The sequence below is a fragment of the Pseudonaja textilis genome, chromosome 2 (genome assembly GCF_049901715.1).
Source record: "Pseudonaja textilis isolate UNSWEBS1 chromosome 2, rPseTex1.2, whole genome shotgun sequence".
Lineage (NCBI taxonomy): Eukaryota > Metazoa > Chordata > Lepidosauria > Squamata > Elapidae > Pseudonaja > Pseudonaja textilis.
This window is the reverse complement of record NC_141991.1, coordinates 55,745,604-55,772,016: the sequence shown is the minus strand read 5'-3', so window position 1 is coordinate 55,772,016 and position 26,413 is coordinate 55,745,604. Positions and strand designations below refer to the sequence as shown.

The window sequence follows — 26,413 nt, the reverse complement described above, 5'->3', positions numbered from 1 at the left end:
CAAAACTTTGAATTCAGCTCATAAGTTTTCTTTTTCAAATTGGATATAACTTTGAAGACTGCCTGTAAAGGTACAATTTTCAAGCCATTGCATTTGAATATTTTCCTTTCACAAAAATCAAATATTTTCTATTTATTTGGAGGAATAAGAATATTAATTTATTAAATATTAATACAATATTCCTCTGCAAGAACAAATGTTTTCTTAATATGAAGAAAATGTTGACATTTTATTCTTAAGCTTTGTGCAAATTTTGTGACTTGTCTCTTTAGGTACTACTAGCCAAGGTGCAAAACTCACTCATACAATAATCAATCAGTCAACAGAAAAATTGAGAAATCTGGACTGCAAAATTCAAAATAAACCCTAGACACCAAAGAACTATATAAAAAGAGTCACCTTTCAGAGTGAGATGGATGGCATATAAATTTATTTAATAAATAACAAATATCTTATTCTCCAATTCTTTGCTGCCCATTGAATGTCTGTCAGGATCTAGTAACCTTAATCAATGGACTAGGAGCAGTCTGAGTAAAAAAGTTGTCATAGAGATATGATGATGTGCTCCAGATTAATTTCTACTAGAAGGCAGATAAAAATGTTCCAAGTTGAGGAAAAAGTATTTGAAATGTTTAGAAATGTAAACTATAAACAAATAAATTTGGTATCACTTGGGTTATAAAGACCTAGTTTTCTGTGAATCTCAATATATGTAAAAATACGTGCTGCATTCCGTCAAATTATTTTACTTTCCCAGATGGATCCTTGCCATGGGCATTGAAGATGTTACATGACAATTTTGTACTTTTTTTTTCTGGACCTGGTATGAATTCAGAGGTTGAATTCTATCATGACAATTAGACTGTGGAATTTGGATATTTACAAGATGTTGCAATTTGTTCTCTGAAAACCTTGGTGACTGAAGGTACCAAGTGGTGTTCATTATGAATTGACCACTTCTATTTTTAATGCCAATTTCCCCAAATTATGTATTTTTTATTAATAGACTGTTCAGTTATAGGACCAGCTAAATATAGTGTTTCCATCTTCATGGACTGCTCAAGTACTTGATTTCAAATCATGCATAACAATTCACTGCGTATTTCTATTTTCCTTCTTTTAGCTTTCTCAAGTAGACCTAGAAATTACCTAAGAGTAATGGTTAGCAGATAGCAAAACAAGGCAGGAAATAAAACTATATTTATGTCAGGCTTCCTACCAGGCTTAATTAAAATCAACTGTCAAAATTCCTAACTCTCTTACTCAGAAATTGGCAGATTTGACATAATATTCTCAGATATAACTCTACCTGGATTCCATGAACCCACTAGTGAAGATGTACCCAGACTGTTTGCCTAGTTTTCTGCTTTAGCTTTATTTACTTTTTTCTTCCCTCCCACATGAATTCAAAGCTTTGATTGCCTGATGTGTTCTTGTCTTTCCAGCTTCATTTCTTAAATTTGTGATACCTAAGAACCTCTTCTAGAGTTTTTTGTGGTTTTTAGTGGCCTACTTGTTCATTTTTGCATGGTCTAACCTAGCCACACAATAAGTACCACGGCAAATCCTATATGCCAAAAAATGGCATTTTGCAGTTATATATGTTATTTTCTGGTTATAGCGATATATTGATATAAAATAGCAATTCCAAGTGTGAAGTTATTATTTTCCTCAATAGATGGCGCTAGAAAATTGTTCATTGGCTATTTCTGACATGTTTCTGATGTTATTCAGGGATATAACTCCCCCCCATTCCCTTGGCCTAGAAAGAAAACTCACATTGATTCTGCATAGCATTAGAAGCATCCACAATATTCGGCAGGGACAAATAAGTATCTTGTATTTCTAGGTGATATATTTTTCATGAGTACTGTATTGCATATCTGGGAAAAGGGAGATTACCTAAGACATGTTCAAATTTGGAAAAAGAATTTTTTACAAATATGAAATTGGGAAAACAGTGCATTTATAGAGACCATACAATTCATATAAATCGGTTCATTCTGATGTATGCTAATATACTGCATCTGCAGGTTTTATTCTTGCTTATAGTATATTATATGTAAAATAGATATTTGACATTTCGAGTGAACAAGAAATAGACTTTTCAATTTAATTTTTTTTAATTGAGTTTGATAAGGCAGGGTGGAATCACATCTATATATTTACCAAGACAAATAATGTGTTTGTTTCAAAGTGTAATTGGCATTTCAGAAAGAAATATAATCTTCTCATGTTCTAACTTTAGCAGCACTCACAAATTCCAGAAAAATTCAGATTACTGGATCAAAAAAAATTCAAAAGTTGAGTGGGATTGAAAATGAAATACTGGTAGTTCATCAATTCGGCTTAAATCACTTGTATTTTCATTTACTTTTTGACATAATAAAAATAATATGGAATTGAACTGTTAATTATTGATTAGACTAAAACTACCTCAGAAAGTTACACAGGAAAATAAAATGGAAGATCATAGTAAAATTACTTTTGCATCAAGTGATTATAATGGATTAAAAAATCTCTAAAACATTGAAGAGAACAGAACTATTGCAAATCAAATAAGGATCTGAGCTAGTTATAATCAAATAATTGAATTATAAAATAACAAAGGGACACGATGACTCAGCAGTTAAAGATGCTGAGCTCATCAGCTGGAAAACTATGTTCGAGACCCAAATGCTGCATGACAGGGGTCCCACCCTTGTCTCAGCAATTTGAAAACAAGCAAATGTGAATAGATAAATAGGCACCATTTTAATAGGAAGGTAGCACCATTCCATGCACCTCAGCATATAGTCATGCTGGCCACATGACCATGGAAATGGACAGTGCTGGTTTCCTCAGCTACGAAATTGAGATGAGCACTGCCCCTTAGAGTCGGGCATGACTGAAAGTGGAAACATTTAGCTTTACAATAAAATGGAAGGCTTGCCTTTATAAATCTTAGTCCACTAGATTTCTGCATATAAAATTGTTTTTATTATACAATATAATCTTAATAATATTCAGCAACACTTGCATTACAAAAGCAATGGCAAATACAAAAAAAAAGCCTGAATGCCAGTATCTGAATACAGCTGTGGACAAAAAGCATGCATGCTAAATTGTTTTTGTACCTTTTACTTTATCCAGCAAATTTGAGGCAACTTCTGCAAGAGCAATGCATATATTCTGAGATGCAACCCTGGAAATAAAGTAAGTAAAAATTTAGCTTAGAATGATGGAAATAATACTGATTATCAAAGTCTCAATTGGCAATATAAAAGTAAGACAGTATTGTAAAGCAAATACATTTGCATTATTATAACAGGTTATCAGTAATACTGAGGTATTACTCAGGAACTTCTCAGTGCATTCATTCATTTCACTATTATACTTGCACTAATTATCAGTTATTACATATTTTGTGTTTATTGTCTAGGTTTTTATAATAAAGATTAAAATTTGAGCCTATGTTCTATAGTTATAAATAGCTTATTTTAAAAGGTTAAGTTCTAGATCAGAGGTGTCAAACTTGCATCGGACATGACATATTGTGACTTTTTCTCCCTTTGCTAAACCAGGCATGGGCATAGCCAGTATGTGATGCATCCAGCCTGCGGGCTACAAGTTTGACATCCCTGTTCTAGATGAACAGCGAAGCTGTTGCAGTTTATGTGTATGTTGAACATCAGAACTTTGAACATTAATTTTTTAATATTAATTTTTCCAATTAATATTATTGTAAATTGTTACATTTTTATGAAATTTAATAGGTAACTTCTTCAATCTTAGAAAATACCTTTAGAGGAGACACAATTGCATACCTTTTTTGAATAAAGGTTACTTCTGTCAGCCCTTTTAGATAGGCAAAATCAGAAAATGGAAAACTCAAAAAATATTGGAACGCTATTGATATAATCCATGAAAACAGAACTTTAAAATCCTGTCAATGTTTTTTCTTCCTTCCTTTTTATACCAAAGAGAGTTAAGGCCTGATATTCCTGAGTTTCTCACATTTTCCTGGGCCAAGCTTATGTTTTAGTAACAGTTACAGCATATTGTCTTCAAGGTGATGACTATATTGTTCTATAGCTTCTTAGCAATTTCTATAGAAGTGCAAGTAAAATCTATATTATAATTTGTTTTACAGATTAATGCAGATTCATATGACTGGACATCAGTTCTGATTTCAACGCAACCAAGGATCACTTGTACTGGTACTTTAACAACTCCATCAATCCTTAGTTTGGTCACCAAGAACCGCAAAACTGCTGTCCACGTGGACTGGTGCTGACGCTTCTCGTCCATCTGCCAGGGCCTCTCCATCTAAACCTAAAGACATGGCCACAAATGGAACAAAAGTAGCTGATGGGCAAATCTCCACAGAACTTAGTGATGCCTCAATTACTAATGATAAGCCGAAGACTCTAGTAGTGAAGGTGCAGAAGAAAAAAGGAGACATTCCAGACAGAGATGTCTGGAAGGGAAAATTTGATTTTCTTATGTCTTGTGTTGGCTATGCAATTGGTTTGGGGAATGTGTGGCGGTTCCCATACCTATGTGGGAAAAATGGAGGAGGTATATATTTAACTTATTTGTGCTGACTATATTTGATTAGAATTCAAAGCCTTCTTTGATGAATATAGACAAGGGACACATGATTAATATAATAAATCTTAACCTAAGTATCAAAATCTATGACGGGATTTTTAGCAAAACCAGCCAAATAATTTTTACTCTTGAAATGCTACTGCAGTTGTTGTAATCCCCTCATTATCTTGTTCCTAACAGGTGATTGTTTCATTTCTCCTATTTGCAAAAGTATTTGGGAAGATTGGCTTGTACAGAACTTGTGGCCCTTCCTGGAGAACAAGCCTTTTGAAAACTCATGTCCTTGTCACCTCTTTTATCAATTAATACAGTATCCTCTCTTGGGGCTACAGTTGATATAAAATACTGATGGGGCAGAGCTAATGCAGGCATATAACACTGGTATTGTGACTTTTGCAATGGTTAATCAATTGATTTCCGGGTACTATTCAGAATTGGATAAGCCCGTGATGGCATGAGAATCAGGTACTGCATCAGCTGTCTGGTTCTATCATTTGTATAGTGATGCTGAAAGAGTACCTGCCATAGAGAAGACTTGGAAGGGTAGAAACCAGTGCATTTTAATAGTAGCCTTAATTTCATGGCCTTCTCTCTTGCTGTTTAAAACAGCCTTGAAAACAGTTCTATCTAAAGGAGCTTTTAACAGTTGAGAATGTCTCTAACATAGTAATGCCTGTAATGATATATTGCCTTTATTAGTTTGTTATATTAGTTTTTATCTTGTAAATACTTACGAATCCTAAGTGAGCCTGGCCGTGGAAAAATGCAATAAACCAATCACCTATACTGCACCTTGGAACAAATTTACATTTACAAACAATAATGTATTTGAATTATTATCTATGTTTACATCTTTTGGAGGGGAATAGAAACAATACCACTAGTAATCAAAATAACAGTAGCTGTATAATAATAGATTTTTTTTACTCTTTGTCTTCCATATCATGAGGACTACTGTGTTTGTTTCATATAATGATATATAATTATCATGAACAGCAGCTAATTTGTGTCTTGTTTATTCTGGAAGCATCTGCTATAGTCTTTTACCAGAAAGCAAAACTAGCCTGGCAGAACTGATTTCTGAAAATTAGAAATTGTGTAGCTTGGAGGGCCAGGAGTATAAATATGAGAAAAGCAGTGTCCTTGTGACTGCTAACTACTCTTGTTTTAAAATTGGCTCCACTGTTCCTCATTGAATAAAAACTGGAAAGGAATACACAAGATTTCTCTATTACATATAAAACAGTTTTAATTTGAAAAATAAGTGTTCTGTAGGGGGAAGTTGTATCGAAAAATGTCTACCACAATCATATCATTTCTAAAGCTAAAGTATATACTCCCAAACAGTGCCTCACATACAAAAAACTCAATGGATCTAGAAAAGGCTTACTTTGGTTGCAAGAGGCACAAAATAAAAATAAAAGAAATGACTTCTCACATTCCATAACTAAATGGAAAAAGAGTACAATCCAAATTGTATAAGCAATATTTTAATCTGCATTTAGTGTTAGTGTTCCTTTCCTAATTTTTCTGCCTAGTATTTTTCATTCTTAGGAACCATTTTGTATCATTTCAGGGGCATTCCTGATTCCTTATTTCCTTACTTTAATTTTCGCGGGAGTTCCCCTGTTTCTTTTGGAATGCTCGCTTGGCCAGTTCACATCCATTGGAGGTCTTGGAGTCTGGAAGCTTGCGCCAATGTTCAAAGGTATAATTTTGTTTTATACGCATTCCTATTAACTCTGAAATGGTCTTGCATATATTGGGAATACCAGCTGTCATTGGAAGCAAAAACACATATTCTGAAACCCTTTTCATAGGCTGCAGAAATTCAGCTGAATTTCTTCCCCTCAGGAAGGGAAGCATTTTGGTATTTCAAGATTTCAAAATAGTTTTCAGCACCATTGCTGCAGGCTGGTTAAGGATTTCCCCTCCATTACAATATTTTAGAAAAAATGGCTGGCTGCCAGGAGGATTTCAACTCCATATGAATTTCACATTCCTGGAAGGCAGCTCTTTCAATCTGCTTAATGACCCAAGAGTTTGACTAATGACTGCAACAAGAAGTGTGGGAATTATGGCAATTAAGCAAAGTAGTGCCTTGGACATCTTACTTAATGACTACTTCACTGACTGACCAAGTTGAAGACTATCCAGACTATTTATCTAGACTAGAGTTTTGTTTTGCTTTTTTTCACCTCTTATATGTTATTTGGCTTGTTCATGCAAGTGTCACTGTGAAAAAAAAGTCAGACTAAGATTAAATATGAATAAGACAGAACCAATGGCAACAGATATAACAGCCAGCCTTAGAATTAACAATGATGTTTGTTTATTTGTTTGTTTGTTTGCTTATTTATAAAATGTATTTCCACCCCTATTATATCCAACAACTCTGGACAGCCTACAACACAAAAGTTAGTGAAGTGGTGGATAATGTCTGCATTTTAGGATTGACTATCCACAGAAAAAGAACCAACAGAAATTAGCACCTGGTAGAGTAACCATGAAAGCCTTGGTAAAAATATTCAGCTATTGGGATGTACCTATAGCTACATCTGATATTATGCAGGCATTAATTTTCCCTTGACACTCCATAGAAGTGAAAATTGGACTTGAAGAAGCAAGTTAGAAAGAGCATTGATGCCTTTGAACCTTACGTTCTTACTTGAAGTGCAAAGGACAAAGCTAAAATTATCACATTTCAGATGCATTATGACAGTGGTTCTTAACCTTTTCTTCACCACAGAACCCCTTTGAATAACTTTTGTGGCCATGGACCATAGCCATGGACCACCAAGACTTAACACAAGATTTAAAGCACTAGACTGCATCAAGCCTTTATGGACCCCCTGTGATGACATTGTCTGCAGACCACAGGTTGACAACCACTGCATTTTGAAAAGACCTAGCTCTCTGGAGATAACTTTAATTCTGGGAAAGATGGGAGGAAAGAGAAGAAGACAACCAAGAATAAGATGTACACAGTTGCACACTGTGCACTGTGCACACAGTTGCAACACAGTTGCAGCAGAACCATTAGAGGACCCAAAGGATTATGCTAGGGACATACCTTCTGGAGAAAATCAAGTTGATAGCACATAATCAATCAGAAAAGAGGACTTCAATATAATCTTTACCCAAGAATCTCTAATCATTCTTTCAGAACAACAAATTATTCCCTTTCATTTCTGGTAGTTTATAATATTCTGTCTTCTCTTTTTTTAAACCTCCAGCCAGATTTCTGCCACTTTCATACAATTACAGAATGTCATTTAATAAATATTCATTCCCTCTTATTCTCTTCAGTACATATACTTTCAGTTAATTTATCTAGTTATTTTTGACTCTTTGAACACAAACAGAAGGTGGAGTTTAATATTAAGATGGTTTGGAATGATAGTCTGGATCTTGCTCTGTTAAGAGTGGCTATAATATTCAATCTTGGTAAAAGAATTTTATCTTATTTGAAGCAAAGTCTTGTAAAAAATTTTTAATAACCTTATGCTCCACTATTAATAATGAATAAATAAATAAACAAAACAGTGATCTACCAATTTCTCCTACAGGTGTGGGATTAGCTGCTGCTGTTCTGTCCTTCTGGCTTAACATTTACTACATTGTGATTATTTCCTGGGCCATATATTACTTATATAACTCTTTTACTACAGTAAGTGACCTTTCTTTTTTATTTTAAAAATAGCTGTTTAAAAACAGCTTGGTCTGATTCATACTGCCTTAAGGTATGACTTAGATCTGAGGATTATATTTCTATCCAGTTTAAACTTGTATATTTCATTGTTTTAAGCTAGATTTCATCAAATAATGTTAATTGCCACGAATCAGTCCAGATGATTTTATTTGTCTTACTAATAATATGTATATCTACAAAAAGAAGAGAAGCTATAATAAAGCACTACCTACAAATGGCAATCAGCCAGATAGAAGCTAATAAAATGGTTATTAAAATACTCACAGAGCCAGCGAATATTAGAGCAGCTTTTAAAATGGGATGGCTAAGTGGAAAATAAGCTTCTCAGTCTAACAACTATCTATGGTATGCAAGCAGGATACCAGTTTATATTTTTAACACAGAGAGAGGCACACACACACACACACACACACACACACACACACACACTTTTGTGCAATGTACTACCACATCCTCATCTGCTCTTAGTCTGAAAGTAATGCTACTGTATTTATTCATTCATTTATGTAGTGTCCCAGTGACACTGAAATTCGCTTTCGGCTGCTTATGAGCAACCAAAGAAAAATTGGCATCCAACTTTTACCCTTTTGCTCGTGCTAATCTTTCCTGCTGGAAAAGTGAGGGGTAATACATTGCCCAAGGACATCTAGTAAGTCATTTGCTGAGCTGAAATTTGATTAATCCATCATTTTTGGGCCCATACAGAATTGAAAGATATTTTCCTCTTTACAAAGAAGAGTAAGATCAATTTAAATATATTTTGGTGGCTTAATCATAGCTAAGTTGTAACAAAATAGTTTGAAATATATATGTTTTAGAAATTATTAGAATAATAGACATTTTCCACTTTCTCTCTTCAGTGAGTTTATTGCAAAACTGTATTTGTGCACACGAAAAGTAGGATGTACCAAACTCTTAGGATAAATAGGAGCTATACTATTTAGTTATCCATTCATTCAATTTGGATGGACACTCATATCAAATCTACATGGGTAACAATATTTAAAAGCAATATAAAAACCACAGATCAATTGTAAAAAAATATAAATACTGATAGAAGAGAATATTTGTAGCTCAGGATTAAACTGTGGGGTTCTTGATGCTCTCTGAGCTTGATGGTTTTCTTGCAGACATAAAGACATCTACATACCATTCAAAATATTCAAAAAAAGAACAAAAAGACCAAAATATCTCTTCACCACCCATCAACTTCCAGACAAGCAGAGATTAACACCAAGATTACCACTAGACCAACAATCAAGAAGTAAACAATACTGTACCTGAATCAAGGAACCACTTGGATTCTAAGAACATTCCACCAACAGTGACAGGGCAAGCCACTAATTTATAAGAATAAAAACAAACCCACTTCCTTCTAGCACTGATGATGTTACTTATTTTGGTTATGAATTATCTGCAAGAAAACCACCCAGCTCAGAGATGTTTGTAGATTATGTTTTCTTGACTATTGAAAATTCTACCTAATTGATTGAGGGTCCCCAAAATACAGAATAAGGAATAAAATAAAATCTATTTTATACCTGCAGAATCAGTTTATCGTTATACCCAACACACTTACAAAAACTGAAGAAGGTCCCAAACTTTCATTTTGGCACATGTCCATAAATTACTATGTTTTAAAGTAATGGAGGGATTAAGGTTCCAAATAAAAGGACGCCTTTAAATTATGAAATATTGCAAGAGGCAACTGTATAGTTGCACTCTGTTTGGCAAAGAAGGAAGGAAGGAAGGAAGGAAGGAAGGAAGGAAGGAAGGAAGGAAGGAAGGAAGGAAAGATAGCCTTTTAGGTAGCCCCAATCTTTCAAATTAATATATGTGAAATGCAATAGGAAATGGGGAGACAGCACAATTATATATTGCAAGTTAGATTATTATAAGCAAATCCCCAAATTGCATGCATTGTTCATATTCTTTATTACTCACTATTTGTATATGTTCAGAAAGGTGCATGTCTAGAATTTAACAACATAATCATGAGCTTTTGGGGGGGTAGATGTGGTAGAAAGTGCATTTGCAGCAGCAAAGAGTCTGGACTGAGACCACACAGTTATGAGAGGAGAAGAGGGAAGAAGTTTAGAATAGCCACGCTCTAGAATCTCTAAGGATATTTGTAACTTTAATTTGGCAAGATTTTGTCCATTAAATGAAAGTAAATAAATGTTTTAACTTGACTGGACCCTGCTGCCTCATCTTTGGCTTGACCTGACACTGGTGACGTACTGTAAAATGCAGAACATATTACTGTAGTAATTCATCATTTCATCTTGGTCACTATTCTAGAAAAGCAGATAAATCTAATTTATATTGCTCTATCAAACACTGTTTTCATTCTTCTGTTCCAATTCTCTCTGTTTTTTAAATCAGATTCTTCCATGGAGTAACTGTGATAATCCCTGGAACACAAACCAATGTTTCTCCAACTACAGCATAGTAAATAACACCAACATGACAAGTGCTGTTGTGGAATTTTGGGAGTAAGTTAAAAAGTCTACACCTTTTAACTTTCTATGAATGTCCATTGTCCCTTTCCCAAAATCAAATAGAATATAAATTTTTACATATTTGTTTTCTGCTTTTAGGCGGAACATGCACCAAATGACAGATGGTCTGGAAAAACCAGGCCAGATTCGATGGCCATTAGCAATTACTCTGGCAATTGCCTGGGTTTTAGTATATTTCTGTATCTGGAAAGGAGTAGGCTGGACTGGAAAGGTAAGGGAATATATAACCATGCATTGCAGACTGAATCAACACAGTATTGTGAAAAATAGAGATACAGGTTCTCTTGAAGGGACATTCCTTCAAGAGATTTACATTGTATTTTAAATGCTGTACTATTTTTTATATTTATTTTTCACCTATACATTAATTATTACATATAGTTGTGTTTATCACTGTATAAATTGTATTGTGCAAGGTGATACTATCAATATTATCGGAGATACTTAAAATAGTAGTGTATCTTTCACATATTTCAAGTCAGCAAACTAAGAACATTACATATTGTATTTCTTAAATCCAATTTTAAATTAACTGACAGAGAGCTTAGCATAACAATTACTTTCATGTTATCCTCTTATTCTTTACAATAGGTAGTATATTTCTCTGCCACATATCCATACATCATGTTACTTATCTTGTTCTTCCGTGGAGTAACATTACCTGGAGCAAAAGATGGCATTTTATTCTATGTAACTCCTAAGTTTGAGAAGCTTTCAGACTCTGAGGTAAGTGGTCCCACAAATAATTTTGTTGTAGCTGATATTACTGACAATCCCATGGTTATTTTTCCCACTGAATTCATTATTATTCTTTCTAATTTTGAATTACAATATAAGTTACTATCCTAATCTTATTGGAGTGGCTTTATAATTCTTCATTAGGTCTGGCTGGATGCTGCCACACAGATCTTTTTTTCCTATGGTTTGGGTCTTGGCTCACTGATTGCCCTTGGAAGTTACAACACATTCAACAACAATATTTACAGGTAAAACAGTTACCATTATGCACTAGCCTTGTATGCTAGATATTACAGTTATAGGAAATTTATCCAATTCATAGAGTTGCTTTTTAATGGAAAAGACTACAATAAAACTTATACAAGCATACATTGTAGGGTTATGCAGCTTTTTAAAGGGACCAGTTGAGGGAGATTCACCCCTCCAGTTCTTCAACAAGTTGGACTAATTCAAGTCAGTGAAACCTTTTATCACATCGAATCATTGTGATACTTCTTCACCTGTCAAACATTTTATTAATGCAAGATCCCTGCAACTTGCATATCCCTATTAGAAAAATAATCATCCAGTATTATACCTATAGGTAATCTTCCCTACCAGAAGGAATATAAATAAAATATCTGGTTTTGGAAATACTATCCATCCATCCCTCTCTCTCTTTTCTCACAGGGATTCCATCATAGTGTGCTGCATAAACTCTTGCACAAGCATGTTTGCTGGTTTTGTTATTTTCTCCATTGTTGGATTTATGGCTTATGTAACTAAACGGCCTATTGAAGAGGTTGCAAAATCAGGTATGTTATTCCTTATTCTGTGTTATTGTTTTAGTGATAAAAGAAAAGACTACCACTGAAAATTTCTAAAGTTTGCTAAGTTCTCCCAAGAGTCTACTGTTCAACCTGGGTTTGTCTAATCAGGTAACATTTAATTAGCTGACTGTTTAAATGTGGAATCAATAAAATGGACAGGCAGAATCCTAATCTTAAAACTCTACTAAATTGGATAGTAGTGCATCCCAAATTTACTTCAAAATATCCCTTAGATCAGAATCTTTTCTTTGAATACTTCCTTCTACAGAAACTATTTTGCTATTCTATACAAGAGAAATACTGTCTGATAGTTGACTGGAGTTAGAAGAATGAAGACTCAGACTATGAGCAACTTTATGTGTTTTTTTTATTGGTAACTAGGGCCACTTTTATCTGCATAAGTGAAACATCAATAGCAGTTTCATGCTTAGCAAAATACACATTTCATACTGACATGTGGCACTCTGGCTATCTAACTCCAGAGGCCTGAAAGCAAAATGTCAATCAATCATTCAGTAGGGATTCAAGGACCAACTGGGAAATAATAACACATCCCGGGAAGCATATTGTTGAGAGCTGGGCAGCATACAAACTTAATACCTAAATAATATAGGATGGTAGATATCACTTTGCCCCTGATATGGACTGCAGATAAAGGAGCTAGAAGGGATTTGTCTGCATCCACTATCCAAAACAGTCAGCTTCTCCCAACTGTTAACCTAGGACTTGACAGCTCTAAAGCAGCATACACTAATCCAGTGTTTCTCAACCTTGGCAACTTGGAGATATGGGGACTTCAACTCCAATAATTCTCCATACAACATGCTCCAGCCAGAATACTCTAACTTCATCTATTAGCCTGGTGTCCACTATTATTCAACAGTAATATGTAGAAGAGAAGAGTCATTTATAATTAACTGTAAGTTACATAATGAATTACCAGTTGGCTTAAACCAGTGGTCTCCGTCCTTAGCTTCCCTTACACCTCATTTCTTTTTTTTTTTTCATATGCCTTTTTGTAAAAAAAATATGGAGTATCTTTTTACCAAATTATGGGAATTATTAGGAGAGATAAAACTAAAATAAATCAAATTAATAAGTGATGCAAAGCCATGCACCAAATAGCAGAGTTACTCTTGGAAATTACACCAGTTATAGTTCTGGGTGTAAATGTAGGTTCTAAAAAAGTTTTCCAAAGTTTTAACTGCTTTTAATATGTAGCTGTCATACCCAGGCCCCTGAGATCATGGAAAATGTGCAACAGTTCATGGGCTGTAGTGGGAAGAACACTGGTTATTTAATATTATCATAGGAAACTTTAGGTTTCTAATGGAAAGCAACTTCTTAAAGTGGAAAATTAGAAGCCAATATGGTAATGGTACACTGCACTATAGCATTAATATTTAACATGTTATTTATTGAATGGTAAAACTCTTTAGTGACCCCCTATAATAAACTTTATTTTGGTTAATTATGATATTGTAGCAATTGTAATACTTATAAATATTATGTAATGGAAATACAGTATTAGATGGCATTTTGCCAACTAAAACTGAACCATGATTTTTGTATTAGATGTATATTTAAGTGATAAAAGTGTTAGGTAGTCGCAGATACATATAAAATTTATGTTTGAAAAAGCTCATAAAAATGAACATTTTCCATAAATTCAGTCAGGGATGAAACGGCACAAGACAAACATAATGCGGAAGTGGGATCTCTCATCTGTCTCTAATTGCCAAAATTTAATTGTATATCAAGTTTAATGCAGATGGAATATGGATTAATGTAGTCAAACAATAGTTTAGAAATGGATGGAATAAATGCAATAGATTAAACTGCAGAGTATTTTTAATAAAGATTTAATAAATGATTTGGTTCACATAACGCTAAATTATAATTTTATTTTGATTTGTTTATTAAATGTATATGTCGCCTAGCTACTAAAAAAGTAACTGATGATAATGAATGAGAATGCATCAATCTTAGCAAGAACAATAACTTTTTTGGCTTGGCAATTCTAGTGATAGATGATTGATTGCAGACTTTAGATTCTCTGAGGAATGTCTGCTCTTCAAATTAGACAATACTGAAGTAGATTGATGAAAATTTTGATTCGTTATAAAGCAGTTTTGTGGGTTGATATGAAAAAACTTCATAGAATAGAATATTGTAAATGCTATTTCCAGAGTGCTTTTTCCAAAAGGTAACTGGATTTTTTTGGTTTTTGGTTTGCAAACATTTTACTTCTCATCCAAGAAGTTTATTCAGGTCCTTTTGGAAAAAACACCTTTGGGACAACCATGACCTGGATGATTGAAAATCTCCATAGATATTTACTGTATTGTTGTTACTATGTGAACCTTTGAAACTTTTAAAAATGAGCTCTGTAACATTAACTGTATTCTACTTTTGTTTACACTTTAATTCGCGTGTCATTAATCACTTATTTCAGTTCTAATCAATAAATTCATCATTATATTTTTAAATATATTAAAAAGAATAATAATGTCAATAAGCTTGTATTGCAAAAGAGAACTTCAAAGACAATGCATTTTTACCTCCATTACTAGGTCCAGGACTTGCATTTTTAGCTTATCCAGAAGCTGTAACACAACTTCCCATCTCTCCATTGTGGGCAATACTGTTCTTTTCTATGTTGCTTATGCTTGGAATTGACAGTCAGGTAACACAGATGCAATATTCTTTTTCTTCTCTATTATTATTATTCATGGATCCATTGTATATACTCCATCTCATGTAATTATTTCTGGGGAATTTATATGACATTTCAAGTAGGACAACCTTTGGCTTAGAGACTACGGGTAGCCTGAGAATGAGTGCAGGTGTTCACATTAATGAGAAGTTTAAGAGGCCATTTTCAAAATAATCAACACATGCAGTACAACCTACCATCACAAAAGAGCAGCTTCTGCCTCTTTATTAGAAAATTCTGAGAAAATAGAGAACCTTCTGAGAACTTTCTTGTACCTTTAATTTGAGAGACTTGCTCAGAGAATTAATTACAGAGAAATTAACTCTTTTTGTCTATATTCCTACAAGACAGGCTGATATGGAACTTCTCACAAAAAAATCCAAAATGGGGTGAACTGTAGAGTCTCTTGTGAGAATGTTACTATGTCATGGCTCCATACTTACAGTTTTCATCTGCTAAAGCGGCAGTCCCCAACCTTTCCAGTTTGGTGTACCGGCAGAAGGGGAGGAGAAGAGAGTGGATGGTCCCATGTGAGTGGCAGGTGCACACATTTGCATTCACAGCTCCGTTTGCATAAGTGGCACCATGGCCCAGGAATTGTGCTAAACCATTAAGAAAAAAATGGTCCCACTACAAAAATATTTTCTTCCTCTGGTTTGAAATGACAAATTCAAAACATACACAGACATATAATAAATAAAATTTGAACTGAATACCTTCTTAAATAATTCAGTGGGCATGCAGATGTGAAAAAAATAATTGCCATTTTTCTAAACAGTTTCTCTCACTATAGAATTTTTACAAGCAAAAATTCAGTTGATCCAAGATTGTAAACAATCCCTACCACTACAACCCAAACAAGACCATCTTCTTTCCAATATCACTTCTTTCACAGCATCTGAGCATTTTCTTGCTGATGTTTCATGAATGGTGCAATAGTTGAATAATAAAATAGTTGGTTGAGTTAGATGGCTATATAAATGTTATAAATAAATAAATAATACCTTTAAGGTCTGAGTAATGATAGTGCAGCTGTTGGCTTCCTTGAAAGTCAGTGAAAATGAAAATGAAAAGTAGGTTCAACTAGAACAGGGGTGTCAAACTTGCATCGTCATGACGTTGTCACATGACATATCAGGACTTTTTGCCCTTCGCTAAACTGGACGTGGGCATAGCCAGTGCGAGACACATCTGGCCCACGGGCCATGAGTTTGACAACCCTGAGCTAGAACAAGAAAACAAAAGAGGAATTCCATTATAGGTGGCCCTGTTTGCTTGTTCTTGGCCTTCTCTTATATATTGCAATTGTTAAACCGCCAGGAAGAATTCAAATTAGGTTGTTTCATAAAAACTGCTTATATAAGTACAAAATTAAATGTGGCAGTTTTTTACTTAGACAGTGAAACTGATCAGAGGATTGAGGTTGTAGTCTTTTATTAATATTCAAATAAAACTTTTATTAAAAATAAATACAAACTACAGAATAAAAATTACCACACTGCCAAGAGACATTTCCAGTAGAAATAGTATGTCTCATATCCCAGATTAGAATTACATCCTTATTTTTTCTACCAGCTGCATGTTAATGTATGTATAAAAATTACCCCATAAATAAACTTCTTTAAAAAATTTATTAGAAAAATACTTTATTAAACATATTTACACAATTAAAATAGAACAATACATTCTGCTTATTGCAACGTGAGTGAGGCAGTGTTCACTCAATTTGACATCTCTCAAGTTATATAGAATGCATACTCATTCACCGTTTTTACAGTGATATATAACACAGATTTTCATCCAATTGATATATTACAAACATACACCTAATTGCAAGGAATATTATTAGCTTCCACCATACCTTCTTATTTATCTTTCTTTTGTTCATTTCATATCTTCATTCCAACCAACTTCTAAATGGTTTGAAAACATTCTTATGCTACTTATGAAATAGTCAGCATTCATTTTAGGAGAAACAGGTTAATTGATCAGCTGCAGCACTATAAAATCTATCAGACTGCACCACTGAAAAGCTTTCCTAATGTCATCCCAAATTGGGGGGGGGGATAAGGTGAATGTATATATACCTAAATCCATTTTTTTGTTGATTTGTGTGTAACTTCTATTCCCATTTTAGTTCTGTACTGTTGAAGGATTCATAACAGCACTAGTGGATGAATTTCCAAAACTGTTACGCAATCGAAGAGAAATTTTCATTGCTCTTGTGTGCATTGTGTCATACGTAATAGGACTGTCTAATATTACTCAGGTAAGTCATATTTGGGGGATTGTCTGTCACAAATCTGATACACTTGCATTTTCTTCTTTCAGTGAAGAATTAAGAGTTTCATCTATGTTTTTATATGAAAATTTTACAACAGAAATCAGAACTAAACAGAAGACTAGTTGAAAAATGGGTGAAATAAGCAAAACTTTTCAATCCTCAGAGGTATACTGTAGAAAAGTCCTTGAAGCCTGCAAAGCTGTTTCCTCAGAATACAGATATACTGTGGCAATATAGACCTTGGGCCAGCCCAGAGTTTGCTAATAGGAGATATTTCAGCTTTTAATATTATCTAAAGAATTTGAGATTAGCACAGTGTGGTTTGTTACAGTACAATGAAACATGTTTTATTCAAGCTATACATGTTTCTCAAAGAAAATCCTGTTAATCACACTAGGAAACAGGATTGCAGCAAAAATATAATCTTTCCATTATTAGCCAATAATCTCGGCTAGAAGAATCACATAAAGACCTTGTTATTATGAATACTGCCAATATTGCCATTGCTTAGTTTGAGAATAGCATAAAATATCAATTTCTTGTATGTTACATAATCCAAAGTAAATAAATAATAATAATATTTACCTTATTTTCAAAGACAGTTCTGTCTATTTGCTTATATTAAAAGCTAGAACCAAGAATTGGGTGGAGAGGAGAGTATACTTAGAGAACATTAAGCAACATATAATAAAGTTATGTAGTGGGGAATCAAACAAATAGGTGTACTTGTAAGAGCTTTCTATGAATAATAAATGAATTATTGTAGCCCGTATTACAAAATAACATAAACAGAACCTCAATGAAAAGTTAGCATAAACAAAAGTAGACATGTTAGAAAACAGTTTATAACCTGATTATCTCTTTCCCATTGCAGGGTGGACTCTATGTGTTCAAACTTTTTGACTATTACTCAGCAAGTGGAATGAGTCTTTTATTTCTTGTGTTCTTTGAGTGTATCTCCATATCCTGGTGTTATGGTATGTCATGTTTGGTGTTTCATTCTATTAGAGTTCAAGGCAATACATAAGAGTTTTCCAGTCATTTTATCCCTCAAACAATCCTATAAACCAGCCTAAATTTTGAGAGAAAAAATGTCTTAAGTCAGTTCAATTTTAGTCTGTTGCCATTGTTGATTTTAATTCTGTTCATCCTCAAACACAACATTGATATTTCCTGCCCAATAATGGAAATATGTGTAATGCATCTCTCAGGATGATACCTCATATGTCTAACGAGATGTATGAGACACCACTATTCTGATGGACAAGCAGCAATCCCATCTTACTAGGGTTCAATTTAAGCCTGTTCTTTCTCATTCCATTGAGACTCTCAAAACCTGCAGATGCTAGGAAAAGCTGGCCTGAGGTGACGATGTGAAAGCTGGGTACAATCAGCATATTGATAATACTGAATTCCAAATTGCCAGATGACCTCTCCTAATAATTTTATGTAAATAGGAGAGGGGAGAAAATAAAACCCACAACACCCCGCAAAGGAGTAAATATTGGAGTGATCTCTCTTTCCCAACAATCACCTACTGAGGAAGGAATAAAACCATTGCACCAAATGGTGCTAAATCCCCAATTCCTGCAGATGGTTAGGAGGACACCCTTTCAATCATTCAGATCCAATTGCTGCAGTTTAATTTTGTCAAAGGGCTATAACCCAAATACCAGATAGTTTTCCATGGTCTGTCAGAAGCAGAAAATTCACAAACTGCAAAGTTCTCCCCCACCACCCCTCAAAAAAAACAAAACCTATTTTCAAGGCATTTCCATAATGACTTATTAATCAAATTTCATAAATTTTAACGTTGCATTTGTTGATTTTTCTGTTTTTGTAATATAAATGTATCTTAAGATACATACCAGAAGCTCTATTTTCTTTAGAGAAACAAAAGATGCACTTGATCTTGCTTACAAACAGTATTGTATTTACAGAAAGACTTTAACCTAGATAACAGTTCCTGATGCTACTGCCCCTGAGGAACTCTGTTTCTAGAATGCTGGACACAAATTGTTGCTCATACTACTACCTGCTGTAAGAAAAATTAGCTATATATTAGATGTTATTTTGACTGTTACTTTTCACTTCATGTCTCTTTACAAGGCAGACATCTCTTCCATTTCACCAGTGTTAGAAACCAATCCTCCTTTCAATCTTGTTCTTTTCAGCAAGATCTTGCTGAAAGGTGCACAGATATCTCCTGGGTAAACATACAACTTATTGTATGGATTACATGGGAACCATTGCTACTATTAGAGTTGTTATCAAGATCCATAATGTATTGAATCAAGCAGATACACACACCTCTTATCAAATACATTCATCATTGAAGACAACTAATATTTGTTTTATTTATTTAGGTGTAAACCGCTTCTATGACAATATCCAAGAGATGGTTGGGTACAAGCCCTGCATCTGGTGGAAGCTTTGTTGGTCTTTCTTTACTCCAATCATTGTGGCAGTAAGAAATAAAACTATTGTTTTATCATATGAAAGCTAATAATTTATCTTACCATTTTGCAAAAGTATAGTTTTAAACAAACCTCTTTCTGTAATTTTTTGAATTGTAACTTACAGAAAATTCATATTCAAAATAAATTATCTAAAGAAGGATTTAAGAACACCTCCTTCCTAAAACAATACATTGTACTTCATGATTGAGTGATTAATGTTTACAACTCTTAGGAAATAATTATGTATTCAACAGAAAAAAGATGACATCTTGATATTCTCCTCTTAAATGGATGAGGATTCATTCATTCACCCTTTAGATATATACCATAAATGTAGAGGAAGAGTTCATCAAATCCCCTAATTATGCAAAGAGAGAAAAATTATCTGTGGCCATTGTTTCTTCTCATAGGCTCCAATATTCATTACCATAGCAGGATTTTAACTGAACTAAGATTTTAAATGAACTAAAAGAAAAACAGGCTATCCTCCTAAAACCCTTGGAACTTCACTAGAGTCAAAAAAGCTCTTTTTTTTTAGCTTAGATCAGAGATGCCAAACTTGCAGCCCACGGGCCAGATGCATCACACACAGGTCACGCCCAACCCAGTTCCGCAAAGGCAAAAAACACGACATCACATGATGCAATCAAGTTTGACACCCATGGCTTAGATAATAACATATTACTTACTTTATTAGAAATTACTAGAAACATTGTTAAATTTGTTAAAGGACCCAAAAATAAATAGAGAGAAAGAAGGTATCTTCATAGTTTTCATTTTGTGAACAGATATTTTAAAAATGACAATTTTATACAAAAAAACAATGTTTGGGAAATATGAGCACAATTTTCTGAGATGCTATGCTCTGGCTTCCTGTTATAGTGTGTTGATTCTGCACTGTACAGGTTTGATCCCAGAAAAATCAGAAATCCCATGGTATATGGTGAATAATGTGAATAGTTCATTGCTGTGTTTAAGGGAAATATTAGAAACATGGAATTTAGGATCTGCAAACCTAGTTTTTCTGTTCCTGTTTTTTTCTGCCATCAAATTGCTAAATTCTTCCTTTTTTTTTCCTTTTCCTTGATTCCATTAGTAGAGTGGAATGGAATGGAATGGAATGGAATAGAATAGAATAGAATAGAATAGAATAGAATAGAATAGAATAGAATAGAATAGAATAGAATAGAATAGAATTCTTTATTGGCCAAGTGTGATTGGACACACAAGAATTTGTCTTGGTGCATGTGTACTCAGTGTACATAAAAGAAAAGATACATTCATCAAGAATCATAAGTACAACACTTAATAATAGTCATAGGGTACAATAAGCAATTAAATCATACTACGGAACAGTCAATATAAATCATAAGGATACAAACAACAAAGTTACAGTCATACAGTCACAAGTAATAAAGAGTGATGAGAAGATTAATAGTAATAGTAATGAAGACTTTGTAAATAGTTGGAGACCGTTGAGGGAATTATTTGTTTAGCAGAGTGATGGCAGAGAAAAAACTGTCCTTGTGTCTAATTGTTCTGGTGCGCAGTGTTCTGTAGCATCATTCTGAGGGTAGGAATTGACTGAGTGTTTAGAATAAAGGGAATAATTATTGTGAATATGTCCTATTCTCACCATTTAACTGTTTCTAACAAAACATGGTACTATATGAACCATTATATCTCTAAATTCTAAATGCAGTTTGCATTCTAATTAATCTTTTGAAACATTTTGCAGGGTGTGTTCATCTTCAGTGCTGTGCAAATGACTCCTCTCACTTTGGGGAATTATGTTTTCCCCAAATGGGGCCAAGGTGTTGGTTGGTTTATGGCTCTCTCTTCTATGGTGCTGATTCCAGGCTACATGGCATATATGTTCCTTACTTTAAAAGGTTCCTTAAAACAGGTAAGCTGTCTTTCACACTATACCTCAAGATTCTAGATTTAGCGGCCACCAACTTCTATTATCTTTTGAATTACAATATGAAAATATAGTATACCTGTGACAATGTATTTTGGTTAGCTTTTTCTCTTAAAATAAACTTCTTGACAAGTAAAATAATAGTAGTGATAAATATATTTTCTGGGAAATAATAGTCAAGTATATATTTTGTATAAAATTACATTCAGATATATATTCTCTATAAACAGACAAAAGTAATAACTGAGCTCAAAGTATGTCACAATATAGAATGACTATAGATGTTCATTCAGTTCCTTTTCTTAATAATCGACTTCTGAATGCTATCATGCTGAAATTGATTTACAGGTTACTTTTTAATATGTTAAACTAAAACTGTATTCCCATTTTATCCACATAAATACCTAGCAGTTGAATGCTCATTTAACTTAGTCTTGCTTCTTCATTTGTTGGGATACCTTCCAGCAGATTATGGCACCATTTCCCCATTTCTTAAGAATCCTACATCTTTACATTCTTTATCCTAATCCATCAAAATCTCATGGCAACTTTCAAACATTTACACAGTCTTTGCGGGTTCAGATAGATAGGAAAGGTAGATGAGAATATGCACCAAGAAACTGATTGTTTCAGATCTCTAGATGATCATCGCCCATGATATTTATAAGCAGAGGAAAAAGAATGTGCCACTTTAAGAACTTTCTTACTGACCACTCTGATGGCAATGCTTTAGATAGGAATAGAATCATCATAATCCAATTCCTCAAATTTCCATCCCATTGAACTGCTCATCAAATGATGACATGTCCAAGATTCTAGTCCAAAAGAATCAACATTATAGCACTTGGCATTTTTCTCATATGAATATCATCAAGCAGATCAATCAAGGCTGTTTCCCTGATGCATATACATGTGGAGCCCAACAGAAATAGATTTGGAAAGTTGCCTTACAAGCAAGCTTGAAATGTTTTGTCTAAGAGAATCCTTGTCCAAGAAAACTATTTTTACATATTTTGGAAAAACTTGTTTTCCAAAAATTTAGAGACCAGGTTGCGCTTCCTGAAGAAAAACCACATTACCGTCACCTTCAGTGTAAAGAGACATTGATCATTCCCTGGTCCTACCATGCTGATTTTAGCAGTCAGCAATAGAGTTGCAACATCTATTTGTTCACATTTTATGGGGTTCATATTTGAACTATTTGTTCACATTTTATGGGGGTTTTGTTTTTGCAAATTGCCAGAGCTATGTAGTCGAATATATGTGAAAGTGAAAAAAGGCATAACCAAAATTCACCTCCAAATATCACTCTAAATATTAGCACATGAATGCAACAATTATTCTGATCATATTTAATTTTGTAAAGACTTGAATTGCTGGTCTGGAAACACTTACTGCTTTATGGCTCCCTCCCTCAAAGAAAATCAGAGACATCTACAGCAAATTGTTGGTAAAGTATTTTCTTGCTTTATCCATCTGCCTGAGTAAGGAAGTGAAATTGTATAAATGAAATTTAAATATTCAAATTCAAGTAATAAATAATGATGTTGTTGCATTTCTCTTTCCCTGTCTATATTAGCGTATCCAAGTAATGATTCAACCAAGTGAAGACATTACTCATCCTGAGAATGGACCAGAACAAGCCCAACAGAGTAATTCTGCAAACAAAGAAGCATATATATAAAATCAGTCTTTGAAGTGATTCAAAACTTCTTCTGAGGGCAAATACATAAGCACACACACACATAAACACACAAAAAACCATGGTTGAATATTACCACAAATTTATGTCTGAGAATAAAATAACCTACCTCTAGTGGCACAAAAGACCATCACCACTATATAGGAAGCAATATGGTATGATCAAACCATTTTGTGGGCTTAGGTGTTAACAATGTTTTGTGTTTCTGGCAATCCATAGACTGTTAACATTTTTATTCTCTCTCAGTAAGTGTGGAGTATGTGGAATTTATTAAAAGCACACACTGGTAGACCATTTTTAATCTTTACATTTTAGTGCAACAATTTGAACTTTTGTGCTAGTTTTTATTAATAAATTTCTTACTATTTGATTCCCAAGCTGTTATTTCTTAGAACAGTTAAATTGGAAAGCTGTTTTTTCACCAGCAAAGTGTTTTTATGAAAGAAATTTCCAGTGAAACTACTGCCCTAGAAATATTAACTAACTTCATTGTTGGGTTGGTTTTTCTAATTTTCTCCTTACATGGAGCTATGTATTAATCATTCTTATACAACTGCCACAGGCAATACTTCCACTATCTAGTAATATCTTTTGGGCCTCTGGCATTTAATATATTACATTATTTTGTAGTAATATAAACTATCAGAATATTTTCAGTATAAGCATCTTTCAAAGTACTGGATTTTTTTAATAAAACAAAAAAGTGGCAATATGACTACCTATTTCAAACTGTGATGAGTCCCTCTCAAAGGTTGGTCCTATATAAACTGCATACTTTATCTATCATTTATGCCAGGTTTTATTTCATTTTATGTTATATAGTTATACCACTGCTAAGTGCAACATATATACTGAAAAGAACCAAACCAATAGCTTATATATCAAAACACTTCCCATAGAATACAATTTAGGGCTTTAAACTTGGCACTTCTTTAGTTGGTTTGTTGGAGATGTATCAATAATGAAGTTTTTGCTGGGAAGAAAATTGTAAAGCACTCTGAAAAAAGAATTTTAGTTTTTTTAAAAAATATATATTTTATGTATGTATTTTTCATGGTAATGATGGAGACAATGAAATTTTTTTGATGGGCTCTAGCATGCATTTTCCACAGGAGTTTAAAACATTTCTTCCAACATAGAAAACTGCAAAGCTCTGAGAGACCTCAATAACAATTTCTTGTTTGGCAGCTATGGAACAGACAGTGGGGATCATAGGAAAATGGTTTTAAATGACGGATAGAATTGTGCAATGAAACATAATTTTCAGCAAAATCTTGTGCAACATACAGTGTTAGATAGCATACATTTTATGTAGACCTACTATGTGAACAACATGTTAACTGTGAATGTTGGTTTTTTGTTGTTTTTTGTCTGAAGGTGACAAACATATGTTCTTGCAATAAGGTATTATTCTCAAAATGTCAAGCACATTATTGTAGCAAATATACATACATATATAAATATATATAAATATATATATATATACATGCACACACATTTCAATCTAATAATAAAAGCTTATAAACAAAGTATTGTTTAGTAGGTTCTAAATTGTTTCATACAGTAGATCACATGTAAATTATCAAGAAATCTATATGAAATTAAATGTCTATAGTGAAGTCTCAGATCCAAATATTGTAGATTTTCAGGGTTTAGAAGAAAAATAAAATGTCATATTTTACATGTTTCACATACATTACAAATTCAAACTTCCTCTTTATTGTTTATGTAATCAGGTCCCATGTTGTTCCAAGAAAAATGAAGTATTCAATGTTTGATTGTATAACACTTATAACAGATGTTTGACAGATTTGCTCTAGCAAAAGTCTGCACAAACATATCATATATAGCACAAAAATAGTGTGGTAGAACTACTGTGTGTAAACTGTGAATAGCTGTCACTTTTTGTAGTATTTACCCTTTTAAAAGAAAGAATATATGATCATATATGGTTTTGCAATAATAAATTATTCTCTAAACATCAAGCAAATTTATCTCTATATAAAAATATATGTAATATATACACATTCTAAACTATATATAGAACCTGTTTAAAAGAGATAGAGTACAGTATAATTTAAAAAAATTGCAATGTTCTATGGACCAAATGTACAATATTTATAAATTAAAATGCATTTTAAATGTCTACAAATAGTGTCTTAATTAAAGCACGGTTGTTATGTAACTTTCCAAAAGCTAGAGAAAAAAATAAAGATTATATTATACATTCTATGATATGGCTTTAATTTTCCTTTTTTCATTAGGCAGGGGATTGTATATGCTTATTTATAGTAGTGTAAAACAAACTTCAATATCAGAAAGACCTTTTACTTCAGGTGTAACAATCAAGAAAAGAAAAACTAGATGAATAAGATTTAATTTACACTGTGATGTTTCCATACTAATCAAAAGGAGCATCTTTCTCCATCCAGAAGACCAAAAGCAAATGAATAAGAAAATGCAGAGAAGGTCATTTATTTCCTACGGGACTGGATCTCCCTGAAGGAATTCATGTTCACAATTACATGGAATATTAATTCAATTATTTGTGCTTTAATCTTAAAATAAGGTTGATTTCAATCAAATTTGGTTTCAAAAAGAAAGTCTATACATTCCCCATACAGATTTGAATCTGATGAAATACAAATTTGTCTATCATCATCATACATGTGACACTGTAGCATATATGATTCAATAAAGTCTCCCAATGCTTGCATGTATTTGTTAAATATGAAAGATGAGAATATGAACCTTACGGATCACCACAGGCAGATAGTGATGAAAATGTGCCCATCATTACTGAATACAATCTTCTTAATAGGACTGAGACCAAGCAAAACCATGGGTATTCTCTTCACCAGCAACCTATGGTCAAGAATATAAAACATCAACTTATGGATCTGACAACAGCAGGATAACTAACTGGCCTCTGTCCATCACCAACAGAAATTCAACAC

General features: G+C 33.4%; 2 protein-coding genes and 1 long non-coding RNA gene across 4 annotated transcripts in view; all 3 read left to right on the top strand.

The window, feature by feature from the left end:
• The window catches only part of LOC148126859 (uncharacterized), a 39,908-nt gene extending 36,708 nt beyond the window's left edge, over positions 1–3,200 (top strand). Inside the window, exon 3 of the long non-coding RNA XR_015741647.1 lies at positions 3,133–3,200. This is a non-coding gene — a long non-coding RNA (uncharacterized LOC148126859). The remainder of the gene's footprint in view (positions 1–3,132) is intronic.
• A 938-nt stretch (positions 3,201–4,138) lies between these two features.
• On the top strand, positions 4,139–25,688 carry SLC6A1 (solute carrier family 6 member 1). Its single transcript, XM_026724413.2, has 14 exons — positions 4,139–4,560; positions 6,170–6,301; positions 8,163–8,263; positions 10,691–10,800; positions 10,906–11,038; positions 11,419–11,553; positions 11,710–11,813; positions 12,235–12,359; positions 14,948–15,060; positions 17,228–17,359; positions 18,249–18,351; positions 19,741–19,841; positions 21,572–21,739; positions 23,334–25,688. The coding sequence occupies exons 1-14, from the start codon at positions 4,323–4,325 to the stop codon at positions 23,436–23,438; spliced, it is 1,800 nt and encodes a 599-aa protein (XP_026580198.1). The 5' UTR covers positions 4,139–4,322; the 3' UTR covers positions 23,439–25,688.
• CNBP (CCHC-type zinc finger nucleic acid binding protein) overlaps positions 16,143–26,413 on the top strand; it is a 549,700-nt gene continuing 539,429 nt past the window's right edge. For both annotated transcript variants that reach the window (XM_087923956.1, XM_087923955.1), the window contains exon 1: positions 16,143–16,150. The gene's annotated coding sequence lies outside the window, so the exon portion shown is untranslated. The remainder of the gene's footprint in view (positions 16,151–26,413) is intronic.